At 39.3% G+C, this 20,060-nt stretch overlaps 1 protein-coding gene across 1 annotated transcript; it reads right to left on the reverse strand.

The window, feature by feature from the left end:
• Positions 1 to 2,444: 2,444 nt before the first annotated feature.
• On the reverse strand, positions 2,445 to 14,922 carry dis3l2 (DIS3 like 3'-5' exoribonuclease 2). The gene is made up of 21 exons (XM_067605162.1): positions 14,804 to 14,922; positions 13,311 to 14,104; positions 13,077 to 13,207; positions 12,590 to 12,643; positions 12,325 to 12,426; positions 11,963 to 12,146; positions 11,666 to 11,730; positions 11,128 to 11,357; positions 10,856 to 11,029; positions 10,512 to 10,591; positions 10,089 to 10,201; positions 9,769 to 9,876; positions 9,316 to 9,549; positions 8,731 to 8,810; positions 8,383 to 8,566; positions 8,018 to 8,104; positions 7,579 to 7,726; positions 7,146 to 7,276; positions 6,324 to 6,428; positions 5,769 to 5,873; positions 2,445 to 5,280 (listed from the first exon to the last, which is right to left on the reverse strand). The coding sequence occupies exons 2-21, from the start codon at positions 14,077 to 14,079 to the stop codon at positions 5,179 to 5,181; spliced, it is 3,186 nt and encodes a 1,061-aa protein (XP_067461263.1). The 5' UTR covers positions 14,080 to 14,104; positions 14,804 to 14,922; the 3' UTR covers positions 2,445 to 5,178.
• Between the last annotated feature and the right edge of the window lie 5,138 nt (positions 14,923 to 20,060).

Genomic DNA, 20,060 nt, shown 5'->3' on the forward strand with positions numbered 1-20,060 from the left:
ACAATACATCTAACTATAAAATCTTTACTGTAAAACAAATCTGAGATCATTTGACTGACTTAAGCCAGCCCTAATGTGAGGTCTAAGTAAAAAATCTTGACAGTAATAAATTCAATTGTATTGATATCCAATTCCACTGTGTATCCACACCCTTGGGTGTGGATACACCTGTAGTTTATAAAGGTGGGGTCATTAACTGTGACTTAACGCTCTATCTCACTATCTGTGACATGCTTTAGGAGTGGGTTTATGATTAAATAATTAGACACTCCCTGGTATAAAAACACACAGTGATTATCTGTGTTTATTCATTGTATAATCTAAACACCGGAGGGCAGTACCATGGTGTAGTTCATTAGGGGTAACAGGAAACCACAAACAACAGCAATTACCCAGCAATTTCTTTTTAATTAAAATTGATGTTCCCCTCATCTTCATCAACCCTGCCATCGTCAACAAAATCAGTGTCAAAACCAGTGTTCAGGAAAAAAAAACAATACATTTTTCAATGGATTTCAATGTATGTTTTTATTTACCCAGAGACAAAAACAGCTGTATATTGCCCAGTATGGTAGTAACAGAGTACAAATGCACTTCTAATACTGAACAGAACCAAAGTTACATGTAACAATGAAACGTTGCAAAAGAAATACGCATGTCATACTTCTGTTTTCCTTTGACTTAACAAAATTCACAGGTTTTCAGTTTTTTTTTTTTTAAACTTTAATCACAGAAACACATCCTAAGTCAGTATAGTTATTTAGCACTAGTATCCACTGTGTTTTAAAAATACATTTAAAGCTGGAGTGTGGGACTTTTGTCTCCCCCTTCTGGCAGTGAGAGTAATTACAAAAACACTGTTGACATGCTTACGTCATAGGCTCTGCTGTAGCCTTCTCCGTCGCTACTGTTGCGGCTGTAAAACGGTGGATAAATTGTTTTGAGTGTCACACAACCCCCCACGAAATGACTCGATTCACTATAAGAATTCGATCCATTCAGTCCAATAACATTTGGAAAGTCTAGAGGAGCCACACGATTAAATGTTCTCATCCCCCTTCAAGTTAGCAGAGAGCTAACTGGAAATTAGCTGACTTGGCTGGCAGACATCTGCTTTCACGCGTTCATCCGGCCAGCACGGGAATGTTGAACTCGACACCAGATTAAAAACTCTGGTATACTGTGAAATACCGAGAGACTTATCTGGTGGTGATAGGCTTAATCAGCATTGTGTGAATTTGTCTGGCAAGGGCTTGAATGTAACAGACATTAATTTATAGGTTAAAGTTCCACACTGCAGGTTTAACGTTCATGTCACAAATTGTCAGTTCATGGAAAACAACTTAAAACATTAGCTGGTGGTCTTTCAAAAAATGTTTTTTCTAAACATTTGTGTAGACATTGCAGCTAATTGTATGTCACTAAATGGCACTGTTCAACTTAAGTCAGGATAAGTGAGAACTAAAGAGGCACATAGACTTGGTTTAAGCAACGGGAGGTTTTTAAAAATGTGCAATTAAATTTAGTCTTTTGTTTACATGATTAAATGAAGGCTGAAATTCACAGTTGATATTGAGGTCCATAACATATTTATGCTGCACAAACCAAGTCTGAGTATTAAAAAAAAAAAAAAAAAACAAAAAACCCACACACAAACAGTTGGGAGCACTCCAAAGCACAAGAGAAAACATAAAATCCTTTAAGATCTCAAGGCCACCAACTAGTTTCAGCAGCAATTCACATTCAAGTCATTCCTATTTCTTTTCCTAAAAACAACAGTTAATAAATTATTAAGCTTTGGTCTGACTTGCACACTCATACATAAAACATGTACCTTAGTTCAGACCAAAACAATAGGTCAGTTCTATTAGATCTATTAGACAGATTTAATCAAATGACAAGTCCTGCGAGCTGTACTTCATGACTGTGATATGAAGGTCCAACACAACAGGCAAACTGACTAAAATACTATAAAAACATACATATTACAATATAAAAACTAGTGGTTGACACGTGGTAGCTGTTTGTTTCTGTGCTAATGCTGCTATACTGGTTCTGTAAATCTGATGTAATAAACGTTTTTTGTAGTCTGACTCATAGGATGTAGACTAAGCCTGCCATCGACCGACTATTTCAGCTGGAATTCTCCTCCCCTTCTGCTATCTGCATGTTACCGTTTTCAAAATCCCCATTCCTACGTAAAACAACAACAACCTCCTAGCTAGCAACCTACATGCTGAAAATGGCAAGTTTTGATGAAGATTTGGATTCTACAATAAGGCAGCCCTGCTTGGCTCTTTCAGTGAATAGTTGTTAATGGTTGTTGAATAACGTTCTCCATGAGATCTATACAGCTATTAAATTGTCTGGTTTTAAAGAGTCCAGTGAGCTCCTCCAGAGCTCAAGTATTGGCAGGCTTCACCTCTAGGGCACTGATGATCAAATTATGTTTGTCTTTTTTTTCTTTTTTAAATCGGTAACAGTAGTATCACATAATTGACATATGTCTTTTTATGTGGCGTTTTCTTTTGTTGGGATTTAGCCATCTTAATGCCAGGGCTCGCATTCCCACATGCAAATGCTCCACCAAAACAAGCCCCCCCCCCCAAAGGGCAACATCGCTGCATCCTGGGCTTGGCGCTGCCCAAGACAATTGTTAAGAAATACATACAAGCCAGAATATTTTTTTAACCCTGAAGCAGAATGATAATGTGTTCAGCCAGATCTTTCTCCTGCATTGGCACAGCGCTAAAACAAAGTGTGGAGATAGGTCTGGCTCTGCGAGACTACTATTACTGCTACATTTTTATTGTTTGACCCATGTAGCTTGACTGTGGTCAAAACTAATTCTATTACAGCAACCATAGCAAGTCAAAGATGGCGAAATAAAAAAGTAACATTCAGTAATATTGCCTTGCAAACACAAATATGAGCCTCTTCCATCTAGAAACGGATATTTAACTGAAAATAGTTACAAATTCAGTTTTCACACATTAGACTGTGTACAATAATTATATCACATCAAAACTGACCTAAATAGGTCAATAAATCAACAGCAAAATAAAACTCATTGCTGCTTTGGTTCTTTCACAGTCAGATCTGGGACAAAATTCACTTTGAAATCCACACTACATAAAAAGTCTGCCCATTAATGAGTTCATGTTTCAAACCACCTACTATAAATCATATATGTTTTAGATTACAGTCAAACATTTTCCAAGAAAGCAAACTTGCAGAGACCTTATACCTGTGATGGATTAGGAGTTTCATGTATATGATTTGAAGTAAGTGGGCTAAAACATGTAAAACCATTGGAATGGGCCTACAAATCAGTGGGAATTTTAATTGAAATCTGTCTCTGACCTGATCAGTGATTTCCATGCTTACCACAATAATACTGCTTCTAAACTACAATTTAATTTACATGTCTATTTAGGGCTGTGCGATATGACAATATACATTGTGTGTTGATGGAAAAATGTCTATCGTTTCATATTATGCTCTATTGTTTAGTTTGTTGCGTCGCAAATCACTCTTTACGGCAATACTTTTCATCATTTGGACAACGCTTTGCGTTCTTCCATACGGCAATCGATGCAGGCAGGAAATTTGCATGAAAGAAACTCAAACGAACATGGAGGAGAGTGAACGTGACACAAAACGGGATAATTCTGAACAGGAGAAGGACTCTGACCAGCCAAGACAAAATGAGGAGCTTGTACCTAAAAGAGACGTTGCTTCTGTCACATGGACGTGAGTTGGGTATGAAAAGTCTCACATGGACCAGAAAACCATACTTTGCTAATTATGCTGCAGATCGATCCCCACAACAGATTCAAACACCACTAACCTCTTTTACCACTTACACAAAATCATGTCAAACTGTACGAGAGAGTCTACGGATGAGAGCCACAAAAGTACAGTTGAGTGCTCAAAACAAACCCTAGACTCAGATGTTGCGAGAGGCTTTTGCCGTGGCATACCATATGGCAAAGAATCATGAAGATGGTAGGAGGTAATGGCTGCCATTGCAACTTGCATCTGCAAAGACATGACTGGATTCCATGAACAAGGCATTGAGTCCTCATATGGAGTTTACAGATGCCTTGTCTGGGGAGTAGTACAGAAATGTTTCCTACTTGAAAATGGTCCTCCATGTTTTTAATACCGCGGTACTCAAGTCTCAGGATGACGTCACTCAGCTAACCATGACCATCAAAGAGGGAATTCTAAACTACTTAAATGAGAAATATGATGACCAGACCACTTAGGAGCTGCTTGACATGGCTTCTCTTGTTGACCGTTTGTCGGGCATACAGTACAAGTGGGGACATTGTGACATGTCAGAGGTCATCACTTGAACCAGAAAGAGTTGACCAGCTTGTATTTGTGGTTCTCAACCTGTAAAACCAACTCCCTGAGATTCAGCAACATAAAGCAAACATTTTGTAGCATTGTTGCCAAATATCTACTTTGTTTGTGGCACTAGTTGTTTTCATATAATGCTATAATTCAAACTTGAGGGAGTGTTTTGTTTACTTGTTATATTTTATATATTTATAGTGTGAGCCTTATTTTGCTGCTTTAGTTTAAACTTGAAAGAGTTCCATGTTGACATTTTGTATTTTATATACCAATATGCATGTTAGGCCTGTATTTATTTTTGTTTGCTGCAACAATTCAAACAGTTCTACTGTTAAAGAGTATTATGTTTGGTTGTGTTATTTTTGACCATATTCTAATTTTAGGCCTATATTTATTTTGTTTGCAACTATAGTTGAAAAGTGTTTTCTATTGACCTTTTTATATTTTATACAGCGATATTTTTGATTTTGTTTCATGTTTAATTGAAAATTTGCGCAAAGGTTCTAAATAAAAGGAGAAAAATAATCAAATACGAGTAAGTCCCTTTTATTTGTCAAGTATATCATTCAAAATGAAATAAGAAATAGGCCTTTCCATCTGGTCATTTTATATAAACTATCCATTAATTGAATTTACAGAAAACGTGCTATACTGTAATATGTATTATTATCTGGATATGAAACGACCTGTATCGGGGTATGAGATTTAGGTCATATCGCACAGCCCTGTGTCTAGTCTTATCAATCAAAAAGAAAATGTGCAATTCCAATCTTCCATATAAGCTTTTGTGTGCTCGAGGGCACATGTAATTGTTTATGATCCATTCTCATCAGGCCTCTTGAGCACTGCACTGTATTTCATGGGCGCACTGTCCGCTTTGAGCTGCACCTCCACTAATGTGAAGATGGAAATGACCTGTGGAGGAATCGACAAATGATGAACATTGAAATTAACACCCTTTGTCAAACTGCTGGGTCAAAGACATTTTCTAAGCATTACTCCAGCTAGCTTGTCTAACTCTTCAGGGAACAAGTTAATAATCTTGTTTTCTTCTGTTTTTTAATCTATATACTGTTATTCACTTTGAGATTGATCTCAAATCAATAATGCATTGGAAAAGGCTACGTAAAGACCACAATACCTGAGATGATGATGATGTGCTAAAATTATAAGTAGGTTGATATTCTCTGTTGCTCACAATTACCACATATTACTGTTGTACCAGTGATCAAGTTTCTTTAAATCAAATTCAAATTCTTCATATTATCATCCAGTGAAGAATTACATAAAAACTATGAAACCTTAAATCAATTTGTCGATTTTTATTTATATTCAATAACTTTTCACTACCTACTGACAGGACAGACAATAACAAAAGCATTTTCAGTGGCTGTGGTTCTCACCTGCTCTACTGGACCTCTCTCTGGGTCCTCTGGTGTCCAGACCAGAGTCAGCTCTGATTTCTTCCCCACCTTACGATGGTGGAATGAGTCCAGGCCCGTGACAGACTGAAGGTGAAAGCAAATGGTTTCAAACTGTTTCAAATCAAACTGTCACTTCACCTGCTACTGTGATGTTCACTTGTTGGACTGTTTTGTTCTGTGTCCTTTCTCTCTCTTGATCAAGCTTTTTCAAAACTGAATGCAAAGCCATCTATTCAGTCAAAAGCCTTTGTCCAAATATGTTCACTGCATAAGTAATCAATAAAGCAAACAATTAAGGACAATAACGCTTTTAAGATTTAAAGAGGCAATACCAAGGGCAATGTAATGATAATTATACTGACATTCAGTGCTAAATAAAACTACACTACATAATGTATGAGAGGACTTGTATAAATTTGAGTGTACTGCAGATGAAAAACTAAATCCTTACATAATTATACTCCATAGTGTGTGTACAAATGTATGCGTGAAGACTGAAACAGTTCTCTGTAAATGGAGAGTATTGCAGCTGACCTTGCAGTAGATGCGTTTCTGCACTCCGTAGCGGAGAACCAGCACATCGAATGACTGATCCAGCACCCCCATCACCATGGCCTCAGAGTCCAGAGGGCCACACTCCTATTGAGCACAGACCAAGAAATTACAGCAGTGCTGGATACTGAGCACTATCATGTACGTGATAGATAAGATCTTCATGACCACCCAAAGTCAGCTGACATTATTACACTGAGAAGGAAAGTGCATTTTTGGTGTAATCACAATGAAAAGAGTAAATAAATGTTTAAGTCAATGAAAATATAAAATATTGTCTTACATCTAATTTGTTTTTTTTGTTGTTGTTTTTTTTTTTTTTTTTTTTTTACAAAAAAGTTATTCAATATTTGTGGACTACCTTTCATATTCAGTTGCCAATTTATTAGGTACACAAGCTAATGCAGTCTGACAACAGTCCTGCAATAAATCCTGCATTCATGAGGATTTCTATAAAAGAGGTAGATATTTGAGTTTTCCTAATATTTGTACCTGCTGTTTGATTCATTGTACTCTCAAGTGTTTTGTTTAACTCATGATCACTGCATCAAAAAGATAAAAATATACTTGTTTACAGCTTTAACAGCAAAGTGTGGTCGTCAAAGTATCTCTTGAATTTAGTGTGAACTAATTGGGTTCAGAAGACTATCTCACCTCTTAACATGTAAGCTATTTGGTTATCTGAAAAATGCATTGTCACAAAGCTGAAAACAGCTGCTTGTTTTCATATTTTGGAGATAAGTGGTTTTTACAGGACAGAAATTAAATGTATGTTTTTTCATTGGTCAGGATGTTGATACCCACCTTTACAAACACTCCAAAGAACAGCTCAGAGCTGAGCTCCTGGACTCTTTTGGACACAGTCTTCTTGTCGTTACAGTGTGATGCCTGTTTTTGGACTTGTTCTGTTGACAGCCCTAACCTAGACCCACAGTCTGCATGTGCACATTTAGTGGACAAAGAATGAAGAAAAATGATCATCCACACATATTTACACTGACACACACAACAGAATCAGACAGAGGCAGAAGTGCAGACACATAAGCAAAGGACAAACACCACATCAACAGTGTGAGATCTGAGGATGCTTTGTTTTTTTCTGCAATCTTTTTTCCATCAAGCAGATATCCTGCAATACAACTAAGCAGTGTTCAAAACAAAAGAACGTCTGTTATTTGTTTAAATGTATGCATTTGTTTTTGTGTCAGAGGAGCCTTTCAGTAGTGAAGGTACATACTCAGTGAGGATGCCAGCAGCCGGTGCACAATGATGTCAGGGTAGCGTCTGATGGGTGATGTAAAGTGAGTGTAGAGAGGAACGTTGAGGGCGTAGTGTTTAAAAAGCTGCTCATCTCTTAGTACACCTGTGCAGAAGTACAACGCCATCTAGGAAATACCATTAAGATTAAATACAGAATCTGATCATATATTATATATATATACATATACACACACACACACACACACACATACATACATATTCAGTATATATTCTGTTTTTACAGCTGTCTTAATACTTGTCACATTGTCCTTTTATTGCAACAATTATTAGTCATATTTTCCTCATTTTGTAGTAATTCTCATTCTTCAAAAAGGTTCCAACAGAAAAACATAAATGTAGTATATTTTACTCTGAAGATGGAAATTGCCTTTTGGCAGCGGATATTGAGCTCCTACCTGCATGGGTCTGGAGCACATGTGGGTGAGGACTTCTTTTCTGGCAGTGGAATACTCATCATTACCAAGAGTGATATTGATACTCCTCTGCATGTTTGGAAAAAAAGTAAAGAAATGTCAATTATTAATGAGATTTTCTTTTGCATCACTTTCAGTAAAACAACAGACTGAAAATCTTTATCAATTACTTACTGAGGTTCAGAACCTTTGTGATAATCCAGAGAGAGGGAAATACCCACAAAACAAAATAACTCAAGTCTTTTACAGCAGTAAAGTTATTTAAAATCTGGAACTAGTGTGCTAGAAGACAAAACATTTTTCTGAGAGATTAAACACTGTGCTATATCTGTATTATGAGTACTGACATGCAATGCTCCTGCAGAGGACAGGTCAATGTCAATGCCCAACTGGTCACACAGCTCCTGCAGCTCATCCACCATCTTGGTCTTGGGTGGAGGGTGGCGTCTGAGCAGGGCCAGATCAGGGAAGCGGCGGTAAATGTGGTTGGCTGTGGCGATGTTAGCCAGTAGCATGAACTCCTCAACCAACCTAGAGGACAAGGAATTAAGTACAAAGGAGGGCTAATATTCAAGTACTCTAGAGACATACACATTTTACTTAAAATTATACATCTGTCATGTCAAATAAATGTGCATTTTGGAAGAGATGTAGATGGGATAGACACAGAAATACATCTGAGGTTTGATACTAACTTGTTACTGTCTCTGTACTGGTAAACGTAGCAGCCTTGAGGCATCATGGTCTCTTTGTCCAAGGTGAAAGACAGTTTCAACTGAAACAAAGAAAACATCAAATGTACCGAAGTTATGGCAACAAGCTAAACACAGTGTAAGAATCAGGGCCTTGTTTCCATATATTCCTAAACCACTCCAGGGTAATATGATGGTTAGCCAGCTTCAATTATCACTCTCTGCCATCCGACAGCTAATTATCTTTTCTGACAGTGAATTATTATTTTGAAATAAAAGGAACCTGAGTAGAAAGTTGAAACCTGGATCCCAGACTGATCAGGGTCTAAATAACAAATCTCCAAGACAACAGTCAGAAGTTTGGTTGAACGTATCCCTTTTTGGTTGAATGTATCCCAGACTTATATATGGGCAGACTTATGCATTTTCCAAACCTAAAAATTATGACTGTGACTGAAACCTTTAATAAGTTAGATCAAGAGTGTATGGATATCTTGCTGTCACACGTCATTGTGCTTGATTTAGAAAAGAAAAACATAGGATAGATAGCACAAAAGAAGCAAACAAGGCAAAGTAAGGAGGACTAACCTGGTCTAGTCTGAGAGCTCCTCCAGAAAAGCGCTGAGCTCTGAGGTTCTTTGCAATAGAGTGCAGGTTGAGTACAGCCTGGTGAATCTCATCAATGGGGTACTTGGGGTCCACGGGTGGCAGCTCTTCAGCGGAGAACATCTTCTCAGGGGCCTCAATCATGCTCTGAGCATGGTCGTAACTCAACTTCACGCAGGAACGGATCACTGAGCGGCCAAACCACTCACTCAGAATCTGGGGGTAGGCAGGTGAAATGGAACCATTGAGGTGGATCAAGAGGACGAACACATTTAAAAACCCACTAAATATCATCACTATGGCATAAAGAGCATCAAGAGGAAAATTAGGTTAATTAATTAACCATCAGACCCTTCACTGCACTTCACCTTTGAACCTACATTAAATTATTATTTGAGTGCAGCTGTAACAGGTGCTCCAGGTGTATGAACATACCTTCCCCTCTGGTGTGATTTTCCAAATGACAGAGAAGGTGAGTCTGTCGGCCATAGGGTTCAGACTGCACAGCTCTTCACACAGCAGCCTTGGCAACATGGGGATCACCTGGACAGTGACAAAACACATGAACATGTTGAAAATTTGAAGAAAATTAAAAATTAAGCGACAACAGAGAAAGCAACAGTGACGTACTGTAAAATTATTTCAGACTACTGTTTAAAAAGCAAAATAATATAACGAATCAATTAGTAGTTTCAATTATGATACCATGTGAAGTAACCGGTTATTGAAAAAAACTGGTATCCAGGAGCACTCACTTTCTGAACAAGGTACACACTCGTTGCTCGTTGGCTGGCAATGACATCCAGCGCGTTGCCCTCCTCCACAAAATAACTCACATCAGCAATGTGGACCCCCACCTCAAAGTTACCTGTATTAAAAATATACTGTGAAGACTGTAGGGCTGAACAATTAATTGAAATTTAACCGAAACTGCAATACAGCCTTCTGCAATTTTTAAATTGAATGATCATTCCCTCTAATATTACAAATCATATCGCAATTGCTTGTCAGTCAAAATATTTGCAATTAGATATTTTTTCAAAATTGTTCAGCCCTAGAAGACAGTCTACGACCAAAAAAGAAAGAAAAAAACAAACAAACATAAAAAAAGACACAATTCTAATTGTCAGTCATCTATAATCAGAAGTCATCATCTTCACTAGACACGAGTGGTTTACCATCTGGAAGCTGTTTACAGGACAGGGCATCGTCCAAATCTCTGGCAGTAGCAGGATCGATTGTGAAGATACACTCCCTCCTAAAAACGATGATGATGAATGATGAAGTCTTCATATAGCACATTTAATTCAATAATCAGAAGGCTGATAAACACACAATTACCTTTAGGTATCAGGGAATCATTAGTATCATATGTTAATACTCTAGGTCTACACACGTCATATCATTCCTTGGGACTTTAACTCATACAGCATAACACCACCTAAAGATTAAACAGGAACTACAGATCTGTCAGGAAAAAAAAAAAAGGATATGCAGGCATGTATAAGCCTACAAGTCCCACCTAAGGTCTTTCCTCTTGCTCATCTCCTCAGGTGGGATGGTCCAGGGCAGGTTCTTCGGTAAGCAGTCTAACACCTCATCTGGGAACTCAGAAAAATCAACATCGTACTCTGTCAGGATGCCCTCTGTCTCTGGTTCGATTTCCCCAGCCTGACCCAGTGTCTTAGCCAGTTGACTGATGGAAAGAAGATTAAGGATTGTTGTCAAGCCAAGATGAGAACAGTTACACTGTTTAAATAATTTCCTGTATCATGCTTCAGATATAATACTCACCCTTCTGCAAAGTTGCTGTCGGCTGCCCAGTTGGTGATACGGCAGATGAACAAGGTGCTTGTGTAGTCACTTGGACGGGAAGAAAAGTCTTCGGGACAGTCAGTTAGGGGAATGTTGATCCGTGGCACACGGTGGTCCACAGGGGAGAACATGGCGAAAGGCTTGTCTTGTAGAAATTTCAGGAAGCCTGTCACAGCTCTTGAGTGTTTCTTCTCAACAATGTACACCACCTGTTAGACAGAGATGGAAGATGGGGGGAGAGTATGGCTATGATTTGAAATCTAAGGCTTAAGGGTTTTTTTTTTTTTACTACCTACTTAAGAGACTTTGTTAGGGTGAAGAGGTTAGGTGTTCAATGGATGTGGGTGAACATTAAATAAATATGCATGTGGGGCCTTTTTTGTCATTCCCTTATTGTAGTCTCACACTGAGCAGGACAAACCTTGCATTAGTGTTATTTTAATTTGGGAAATGTGGAAAAATGTAACAGAAGTGTTGATAAAGAAAATACAGAATAACATTTGCGTAGGGAGCTCACTTTTGCGGTCTTTTGGAGTATTTCCCCATTGGACTGTGGAGTTGAGGGGTCTTCCAGAGGTTCCCCTATTGCCACCAGATGAGAGGAAAAATTTACTTTACTTATTGTTACAACTTCACTTTGTTCTGGAGACCTTCTGTACACTGACACACTCTTCAAAACAGTAAATTAATACTTGAACACCAAGTATATTGAACAATGCCCAATACGAGCAGAAACATTTATAGTTTATGGCCACGTTTCCTATATTGATTATGATTTGAAATGGCTGCGATAGTCACTACTAGATCACAGTACCTGGGTGAGTGAGGGTGACATTCTGAACTCTGGTGATGAGCTCATCCTGGTCGCTACACCGGTCTTCCACAGCAACTTCAAGCCTCGGGGGGCGCTCTGTCTTGTTCTGTGCTTTTTGTATCATGTTTTCTTTCTGAGTGTCCGACTCACTGGCACCCTCGCAGTCAGTATCAGACCTCACAACCTAGACAGACAAGAACATCTATTTCCTACTGATACAGTCTACTGGTGTATTTTACTGTCCTGTGGAAAATAGCCTGTTACAATAATATAACTTCTGAAAGCTGCTACCAAAGTTAAGGACACAGGGCTTGAAACTAACAGTACTGTGTACTATACATAGATAGCTAAGGGTAGTTTACCTTCCACTGCTCCCGAGGTAGGACTCGCACCACTACTACGTCTCCATTTAGTGCTCTGTTGCGAGCTACAATCCCATCCAGAAATATATCCCTCGTGTCATCCTGCAAACATGAAAGAGATCGCTTGTTTTTTGTGTGGCTTTGATGTAAACATTTCAAGGTAGATGTTAGCAGGTTTACAGATCTCAACTGACATTATGTGACAAATTCTTAATGGATTGGTTGGAAGGACAAAAATGCTTGAAAGCAAGTTAGACCAACTTACAGGAGATGGAATGAAAGCTTCATGGTACTTCTTGGGGTTGATTCGTAATTGTCCCTGAAGAGAAAATAAGAATTTAGAAATTACCCCATTGGCTTACTGAGGCCTTCACGGCTTCAACAGGAATTGCTACCATACCAGGTGTTTTGTTTAGGAGGGAACTTGACATTAAACTCAGTGGCATCAAAGCTGAGTTATCAACTGGGCAAAGTGGGAAACTGCACTGGGCCACACAGCCTCCAGACTTTGAGTGTATCGACTGCTTTTGTGCTAATTGAACTGATAATTGAAGAGGGGCCCTGTGTCAAATTCCAGTTTTAAAACTTTCGTTTCTTCAGTTTTGGGATTATATGTTAGATATTTCTAAATCAAATTATGTTTAACCACCACACAACACCAATACAACTTGTATGTCCACATCATTTGACCACCTTGTGTAATTTCATCCATACTCAGCTCAAATTTTGCTGTTTTTTTTTTACATTTATACCTGAATGAGTTCTCCTCTTTTAAGGCCATGGGAAACTTCCTCGGAGGTCATGTAGGCTTCAAACACTTGCTTCTTTGATCCTCTGCCTCCTTTGTTCTTACTCTTGTCAGCAGGAGAATTGGCACTTGAAGCTGAAAACAATTTACGTCAGTGATTTAATACATCAAAGAGTATAAAAATGCATGATCATAGTCAACCATATACAGACAACCATAAGACTAATGTACAATTTACCTCTGGGTTGTTGCAGTTTGTCTTTACCATGAGGGGACTTAGGCCTTGACATGTGAGCATCAACCCCAGATATTAACATCCCATCTCTGCCCTTCTCCTCCTCAGAATGCTTGGGATTCTTTTTCTTTGACTTCTTCGTCTTCTCTTGTTCCTGTCTATTTGTACTGGCTTTGTTTGGGGACAGGGGGCACTGTCCAATGACTGGGTCAGTTTCCTTTGAGGCGACATCTCTGTTGGCGTCTTTGTTTTTCTTCTGCTGCCTCTGGTGTTTCTTCGAGTCATTTGGTTTTAAAGAACTGAGCTCCTCACCCGACTCAATGTCTCCATCTTGGCTGGTGGTGGTGTCCCTTCTCTGTCCCCGTCGCTGCCTGTCAGACACACCCATCTTCCTTTCACAGTCCTGCTGTGCATTGCGACTGCTTAGTTTTTCCATGTACAAAGACAGGGAGCTCTCCTCTCCTTTACTTTTCATGGATGAGGGGGAAAAGTCACTTGAATCAGAGAAGTCATTTGGCAGTTGGTCCCTTTTTCGCTGTGGTATATTCAGCTTGTCACTCTGAGCCTTGAGCACTGTGCTCGGCCCAGGTCCATCCCTTTGAAGTGACGACTCCTTTGCATATTGTTCTAAATACATACTGAACTTGGCGCTGCGGTGCTGACTGAGAAGCCTGGCGTAGGCATCTTTCTGAGGAGGAGTGCCTGACTGATTCTGGCTGCGCTTCGGCTCTCTGTTTAGGTTAGGCTTCTTAGATTGCCGAGGAGAATCCATCTGGCAATCCTTGAAGATGCGGTCTCTGAAAAGGCAAAAAGCATACACTGTTTTAATCTACAATTCAAGAATGAGTCATCAAAGAGCACTTCAAGTCACCGTGGATTTGCTGGCAACAAACAGTTATACAGTCTACAAGCAACACTTTTTGGAATTTGTATTACTCAAAGTAAAGATGAGATGTTAATCTTGTTAGTTACCAGCTGCCAGTGAAATCAGAGAATATGATAGGAACTCTTGACTTATTAGCTAACTGTGGTAAGTAGTTTGCTGGTTTTACATCACGTAACCTAGTTACCTAACTGTTACGTATGTAACCTAAACGTTACAAACACACTGCCACCGCTCTAAGAAATGCCTTTAACGTTAGTTAAGTAACGTTAACCAAATTAATATTAGCTTCAGTTACATTCTTCGGAATGATAATCAAAAGAGAAAACAACCAGTGTGCTGCTGTATCATTCTACTGTTTTCGGTTTTAACGTCTCAGCAAACTGACAATGCCATTTAAAACATATCCTAGCTAACATTAGCAGCTAGCAGTTGTTAGCATTACCAACATAGCAATAACGTTAGCTACTTTCAATGGCAGGTGTTGGTCTAACGTTAACGAAGGTTGGTCAGACAGACCATGACCCTGAGCAAAATAAGCGCCTCGAACATGGACGGACGCATTGTCAAACTTGATAACTTACTTACTAAATGTTTACAACAATAACGTTACCTTATTGAGTACGGTGTAAGTTGTATAACTTGGCTGTTGTTCAGAGCAAAATGCTAACTGGCTGATACATTCACTTCCTCCGTCGTCATGAATGGTAACGCTCATGTAACCTTCCTGTGCTGTCGGAAATATCGGAATTAGCCGAGCGCCCCCAATGTAGACCGCAAAGTGTATCATTCAGGCTACGGTCTGTATTGTCAAAACATCTGTGGTAATATATATACTACAATACAAATGTGTATTCCTGTCCTGTTTTGCCCTCTTTCTCAGTTTACCTACTACAACATAAAATACCGCATTTTTGTGTGATTTTATAATAAGACACCAGGAGCACATGAGGAGCACTGGAAGAAAATAGTGATTCTGTAAATTAGACTCAATATGAGCAAATAAGGTCGACTGTCCGACAAAGTTGGAATTACAGCATCAAACCTTGAAGAAATATCGTGAAATGACACTGATCCCTTGACACTGAATTGGTGAGTGACTCTGTGTGCTTATATATTTTTTGTGTGAGATATTACACCCAACTGAAACCCAGTCAAATTTCCAAAGGTGCTGTCATCATTTCAGTATTCACTTTTTTTAAAGCAGCTCCGTGATTTTTCTATAGAAACACTCTGAGAGAACCTGGTTGGAACCACAAGCAACCTCTAGAGGGCAGCAAAGACTGAATATTTGATTTATTTGATTGTACATGAACATACACATGCTATGTTTGCCAGTTGTGTAAACATGCTGATGAAAAAATATAGGAGGAAAGTAAACCTATTTATATAGACAGATGTGTGCTTGTGTGTGTGGGTGGGTGGGAAGCATGTGCAATTTTAACAGATGAATATTGTATGTATTTCTTAGCTATTGCCCATATTTGTTGAAGACTCTTCTCTTTACTGACAAGCTGATTTCACACCTGTCTGTTGACGCTTGCATCACTTGCATAGTACAAGACAGCTCATGAAAGCTCCTCCAAGCACACACACACACAGACACACACATTACACATATACACCACTCCTCCAGGCTATTTGTATGTGTGCTGTCAGATGGGGCTTTCAGATATCTGTGGGAATAATGTAGACGAGGTTGTCATTTCTCACTTTGATAGAAGCCCAGACTTTATTACAACACTCTTACACACACAGTCAAGCACACACACTCACAGATGCCTTCTTTTTGTGTGTGATTAGGTAATTTAAGAGCTTAGCGGTATTTAAGAAGCACACAGTATTTAGTATTTCCTGCTATAGCTCATAACTGTCATATTCCATTAAATTCACAACAGCAAGAGTCTGGAAAGGCTAAATTAAAAAAAAAAAGATAAACGTTTGCGTCACCCCTGTAACCCCCCTGCCAGCTGCTTTCACAAACAGCTACCTAACATACTGCTCACCATCATCGTGTACACATTCCTAGTGTTTTCTGACACAACAAAACCACTCAGACTGTCTGTGGAAACATCTGGTCTTTAATTAAAACCCACCTGTTCTGTATTGTTTGTCAAACAGAGATGATACGATAATGCTGTAATTGGATTAATTATATGAATTAATTAAAATCTAGCTTCCTACACAGACAGTATTTAAGCATATTAGAACTTATACTGTATACACTTTATCAGTGTACTGAGGCCAGATGAGGTACTCAACCCAGAGGGATCCTAGCAGGAGAAAGGATGTAATAATAGCAACATGAGACACAGAAGGTGAATTTCAGTGTGTTTGTCTGTTTGTGACAGATTGGCAACCTATCCAGGATGTACCAGCTGCACATTTTACTTTGATGAACAGGGCAACATGTCCTTAGTTAAAGAACCACCTTTTGTATTGCCATCAATTGGTAAGATACTGTAGCACTACACACTCACACCATTCACTGGGAAGATTGTGTTGGTACTTGTGGATCAAATCGATTTTTGTACCAGCATCTTAGGTTTGGTTGACAAACTCTCCGTCCTTTGGTTGACTTTTCCTATGGGAAATGAACAATTTTCAACAGCCGTTATCATCTTCATCAGGCAGCTGCAATCGATCTTGCAGTCATGCCACTGGCCATTAACAGTGTGACTGATTCTACTGAGGGTAAGGGAGGTGCATATATGAAGTTAAAGTGGCCTGTTTCTAATCTACACTATCACACACCTGATCGATTGGACTCAGAGTTTGCTCTGGTGAGCAACAGAGCTTGGATTACTTCCCTAACACAACACTGTCTACAAAATAGTAGTCATAACCATCTCCACATCAAACTCAGCACAAACTTGGTAACTATATAACCTTCTCTCTACTTAGGCGGCTGTACAGCATAAAGTGTAAAAATATTTCCCATCCTTATAGAGCTTTGATGTTCACAGCCTCTATATTAGCACAGATGGGGAGCTGTAGTTGAAAGCTTTTAATATCAGAGGCTGCTGTTATGACAGTAAACTGCATCTGTGAAAGGATGATGAATCTGTACAGATGACATAAATTCACGCCAATATGTGTTTTAATCTTATATCATTACAATATACAAGACAGACCACTCAATATAATCCTGGGAAAATTAGCTTCTTGTCAGTGATCTGTATGTTTTAGGGATGAGGAATAAAAAAATTAATACAAATATAAATAAAGTGGTGTTTCTTTTCCAGTGTTGGTGTTTGACAGAAGATTTTCCATTAAAAGCACAACATTGTAAACCTTTTTGGAGTAAAACACCAGTTGAGCCCTGGTTACCCTCGTGCTGACAGCGCCTTCCAGTTTTACTTTTTTGTTATCTAAATGCAGCTCACTGCATGGTAGCACAGCAGGCACCTGTATGTGAGAAAAAAAACAGCAGAGGAAATACCCTTTTTTTCCCTTCCCTTGCTCTCTTCTGAAGAAATCTAAAGGAACCTCTGGGAGAACAGAGAGCGTGGGTGAAAGAACGGCTGGTACAGCAGCCTTTACCGCTGTTGCGGTCGTATGACCCAAGTTGTAAAGCATGCAGATGAAGCAGCAAATGACTATCAAATATTCATCAGGCCAGGGGAGGCAGTGCAGCTTGTAAAAGAAGATGAAATAGAGGGGGCAGGAGCAGTCACTTCGTACAGTCTCTCGTCTCTTTCCCTCTGATGCTCCCTCTCTGCTGCGTTCTCTTTTTCTCCGCCTATTTCACCCTCTCCGCCACAGACAGACATACACACACACACCTTTTTTTTGATGGAGCCTGGAGGCTGCAGACATGCAATGGGAGGTTCAAGTATGAAGTTGATGTAGGGTGTGAGTGTGAATGTGTGTGAGAGTTATACAGGTCTAGTTGCAGATGCTGCAGGGCCAGACAGGTTACCTTCTTCATTACTGGCTGCAGCAAGCAATGGGAAGCATGGGGAGATCTCTACAGTCGTCACCTTCCACTGCCATGGCAACGGCCTGCAACTCACCCCGGGCGAGCTGCATTCTGCAACACCCATTTACAGTCTGGGGCTGACTTCTGAAGAGCCCTGGAGAGTGTCAGAGCAGACGGAGACGACGCACAGAACTACAAAAACCATGCTGTCATGTTTTTCAAATGTGTTTTTTAAAGAGTAAGAGAGGCACATGACAGTCCATCTCATTGAATCTGTCCTGTCTACATGTACCCATATTCATTTCTATGTTTTAATTTTGTCTGTTTAACTGTGTCTTTGTATATAACATATACACTATATGGCCAAAGGTATGTGGACACCCCTGTCTACACATTTCGTGTACCTTCTGACTGGGGTTGTTTTTCATTTTTGGACCTCCTGGGACTATTTAAAGCTCCCCTCCACTCAAAAATGTGTTTTACTTATTGTTACTTCAGTTGGATGTTTGAGCTTCACTGTGCAGAATGATGTATGTGTAGAATTTGACACTGGGAGGCTGTTTTTACATTCGTACGAACAGCATTTTGTGACATCACACATAACCATCATGGTCCAGTATGCAACTTACACAAGTGTGATGTGAAAACGAGAAACCTCTGGTACACATAAACTGATAATGAACTTTTTTGTGAAATAGAGGCCATCTTGTATCTAGTAGTTAAACTTTTGAAAGAAGAAATGTTTGCATATTCATAGATTCTGATTTTCATAGAGAGAGGTTCCAAATCTTGTTGAAAGCCTTCCCAGACGAATGGAGGCTGTATTAAATTAATGACCATGGTTTTGGAATGAGATACTTAACAACACACGAGTGTAATTTTCCTGTGTCCACATACTTCTGGCTATACATAGAAACGTATGTAGTATACCTAATAGTGTAATATACTATATAAATGTCTCTTGTTAGTCTCTCCACCATACACACTCTTCTATTCTGATCTGTTCTATTCCCTGTCCACATACTTTTGTGTACTTTTGGTCTGGGACTGGTTCTCATGTTTGGACTCGGCCTCTTGATTCCAATTAAGAAAAAGTTTTGGAACGGTCTTTCCCTGTTTTCAACATGATGATGTCCCTGTACGCAAAGAGAAACTGATTTTCAGTTTTGGTGTGAAGGAAACCCATCAAACACCTTTGGGCCCCATCACCGCTTATCAGTACCTGACCTCACTAGGCTGTTATAGTAGCATATTAAAGGTGCAGTTCCCATATTTTGCACATCAGGTTCAGTTTACTCATCAAGGTCAGTACTGCTTAGCCTGAGAAAATAGTTGTATTATATGTTCTGTGTATTCCAAGTAACCCTGGAAAGCTGCTGTGGCCCAGGAGGTAAACAGGTTGTCCATAAATTGCAGGGTTGGTGGTTCACTCCCTGGCTGCCTTTGTCCACATGTCAAAGTGACTCTGAAGCGATGGGAGGCAGTGCCCTGCATGGCTGCTCCATTGTGTGTGTGAGTGTGTGTGTGAATGAGTGAAAGGGAGGCAAACTGTGAAGCGCTTTGTCCGATACAAAAGTGCAACATAAGTGCAATCCATTTATCAACCTTGATGATGTCATCAAGCTTATTTTGGCTTACGTGTGGAGACTGCTTTTTTTTTTTTTTTAATAGGAAGACTCCATCACCAACTGGCATGGAGTATGAAAGACATGGGCATCTACAGACAGGGAGGCACTAAAGAGATGTATTATGAGAAATATAGGATTCAGTATTTTTGGCCTATCACCTATACTTGAGACTAAAAGTCAAGATATCTCAGCCTTGATTATGACAATTGTTTAAAAATCCTCCTCAGACATATAAAAAATAAGGACATAAATATAAAAATACTCTGTTTTTTTAACCACAGTTATTCAGGGAGTTTCACTGAGAGGAAGCTTCTCTTTTG

The sequence above is a fragment of the Thunnus thynnus genome, chromosome 12, assembly GCF_963924715.1.
Source record: "Thunnus thynnus chromosome 12, fThuThy2.1, whole genome shotgun sequence".
NCBI classification, from domain to species: domain Eukaryota; kingdom Metazoa; phylum Chordata; class Actinopteri; order Scombriformes; family Scombridae; genus Thunnus; species Thunnus thynnus.

What these genes read in the sequence shown, in the direction of transcription:
- dis3l2 (XM_067605162.1), bottom strand. Translation starts at nt 14,079, where the DNA reads ATGGATTCTCCTCGGCAATCTAAGAAGCCTAACCTAAACAGAGAGCCG. An exon ending in GCTGCTGGCATCCTCACTGA is followed by an intron (nt 7,277 to 7,578) that starts GTATGTACCTTC and finishes GTGCACATGCAG; the next exon opens with ACTGTGGGTCTAGGTTAGGG. An exon ending in AGAAACGCATCTACTGCAAG is followed by an intron (nt 5,874 to 6,323) that starts GTCAGCTGCAAT and finishes TTTCACCTTCAG; the next exon opens with TCTGTCACGGGCCTGGACTC.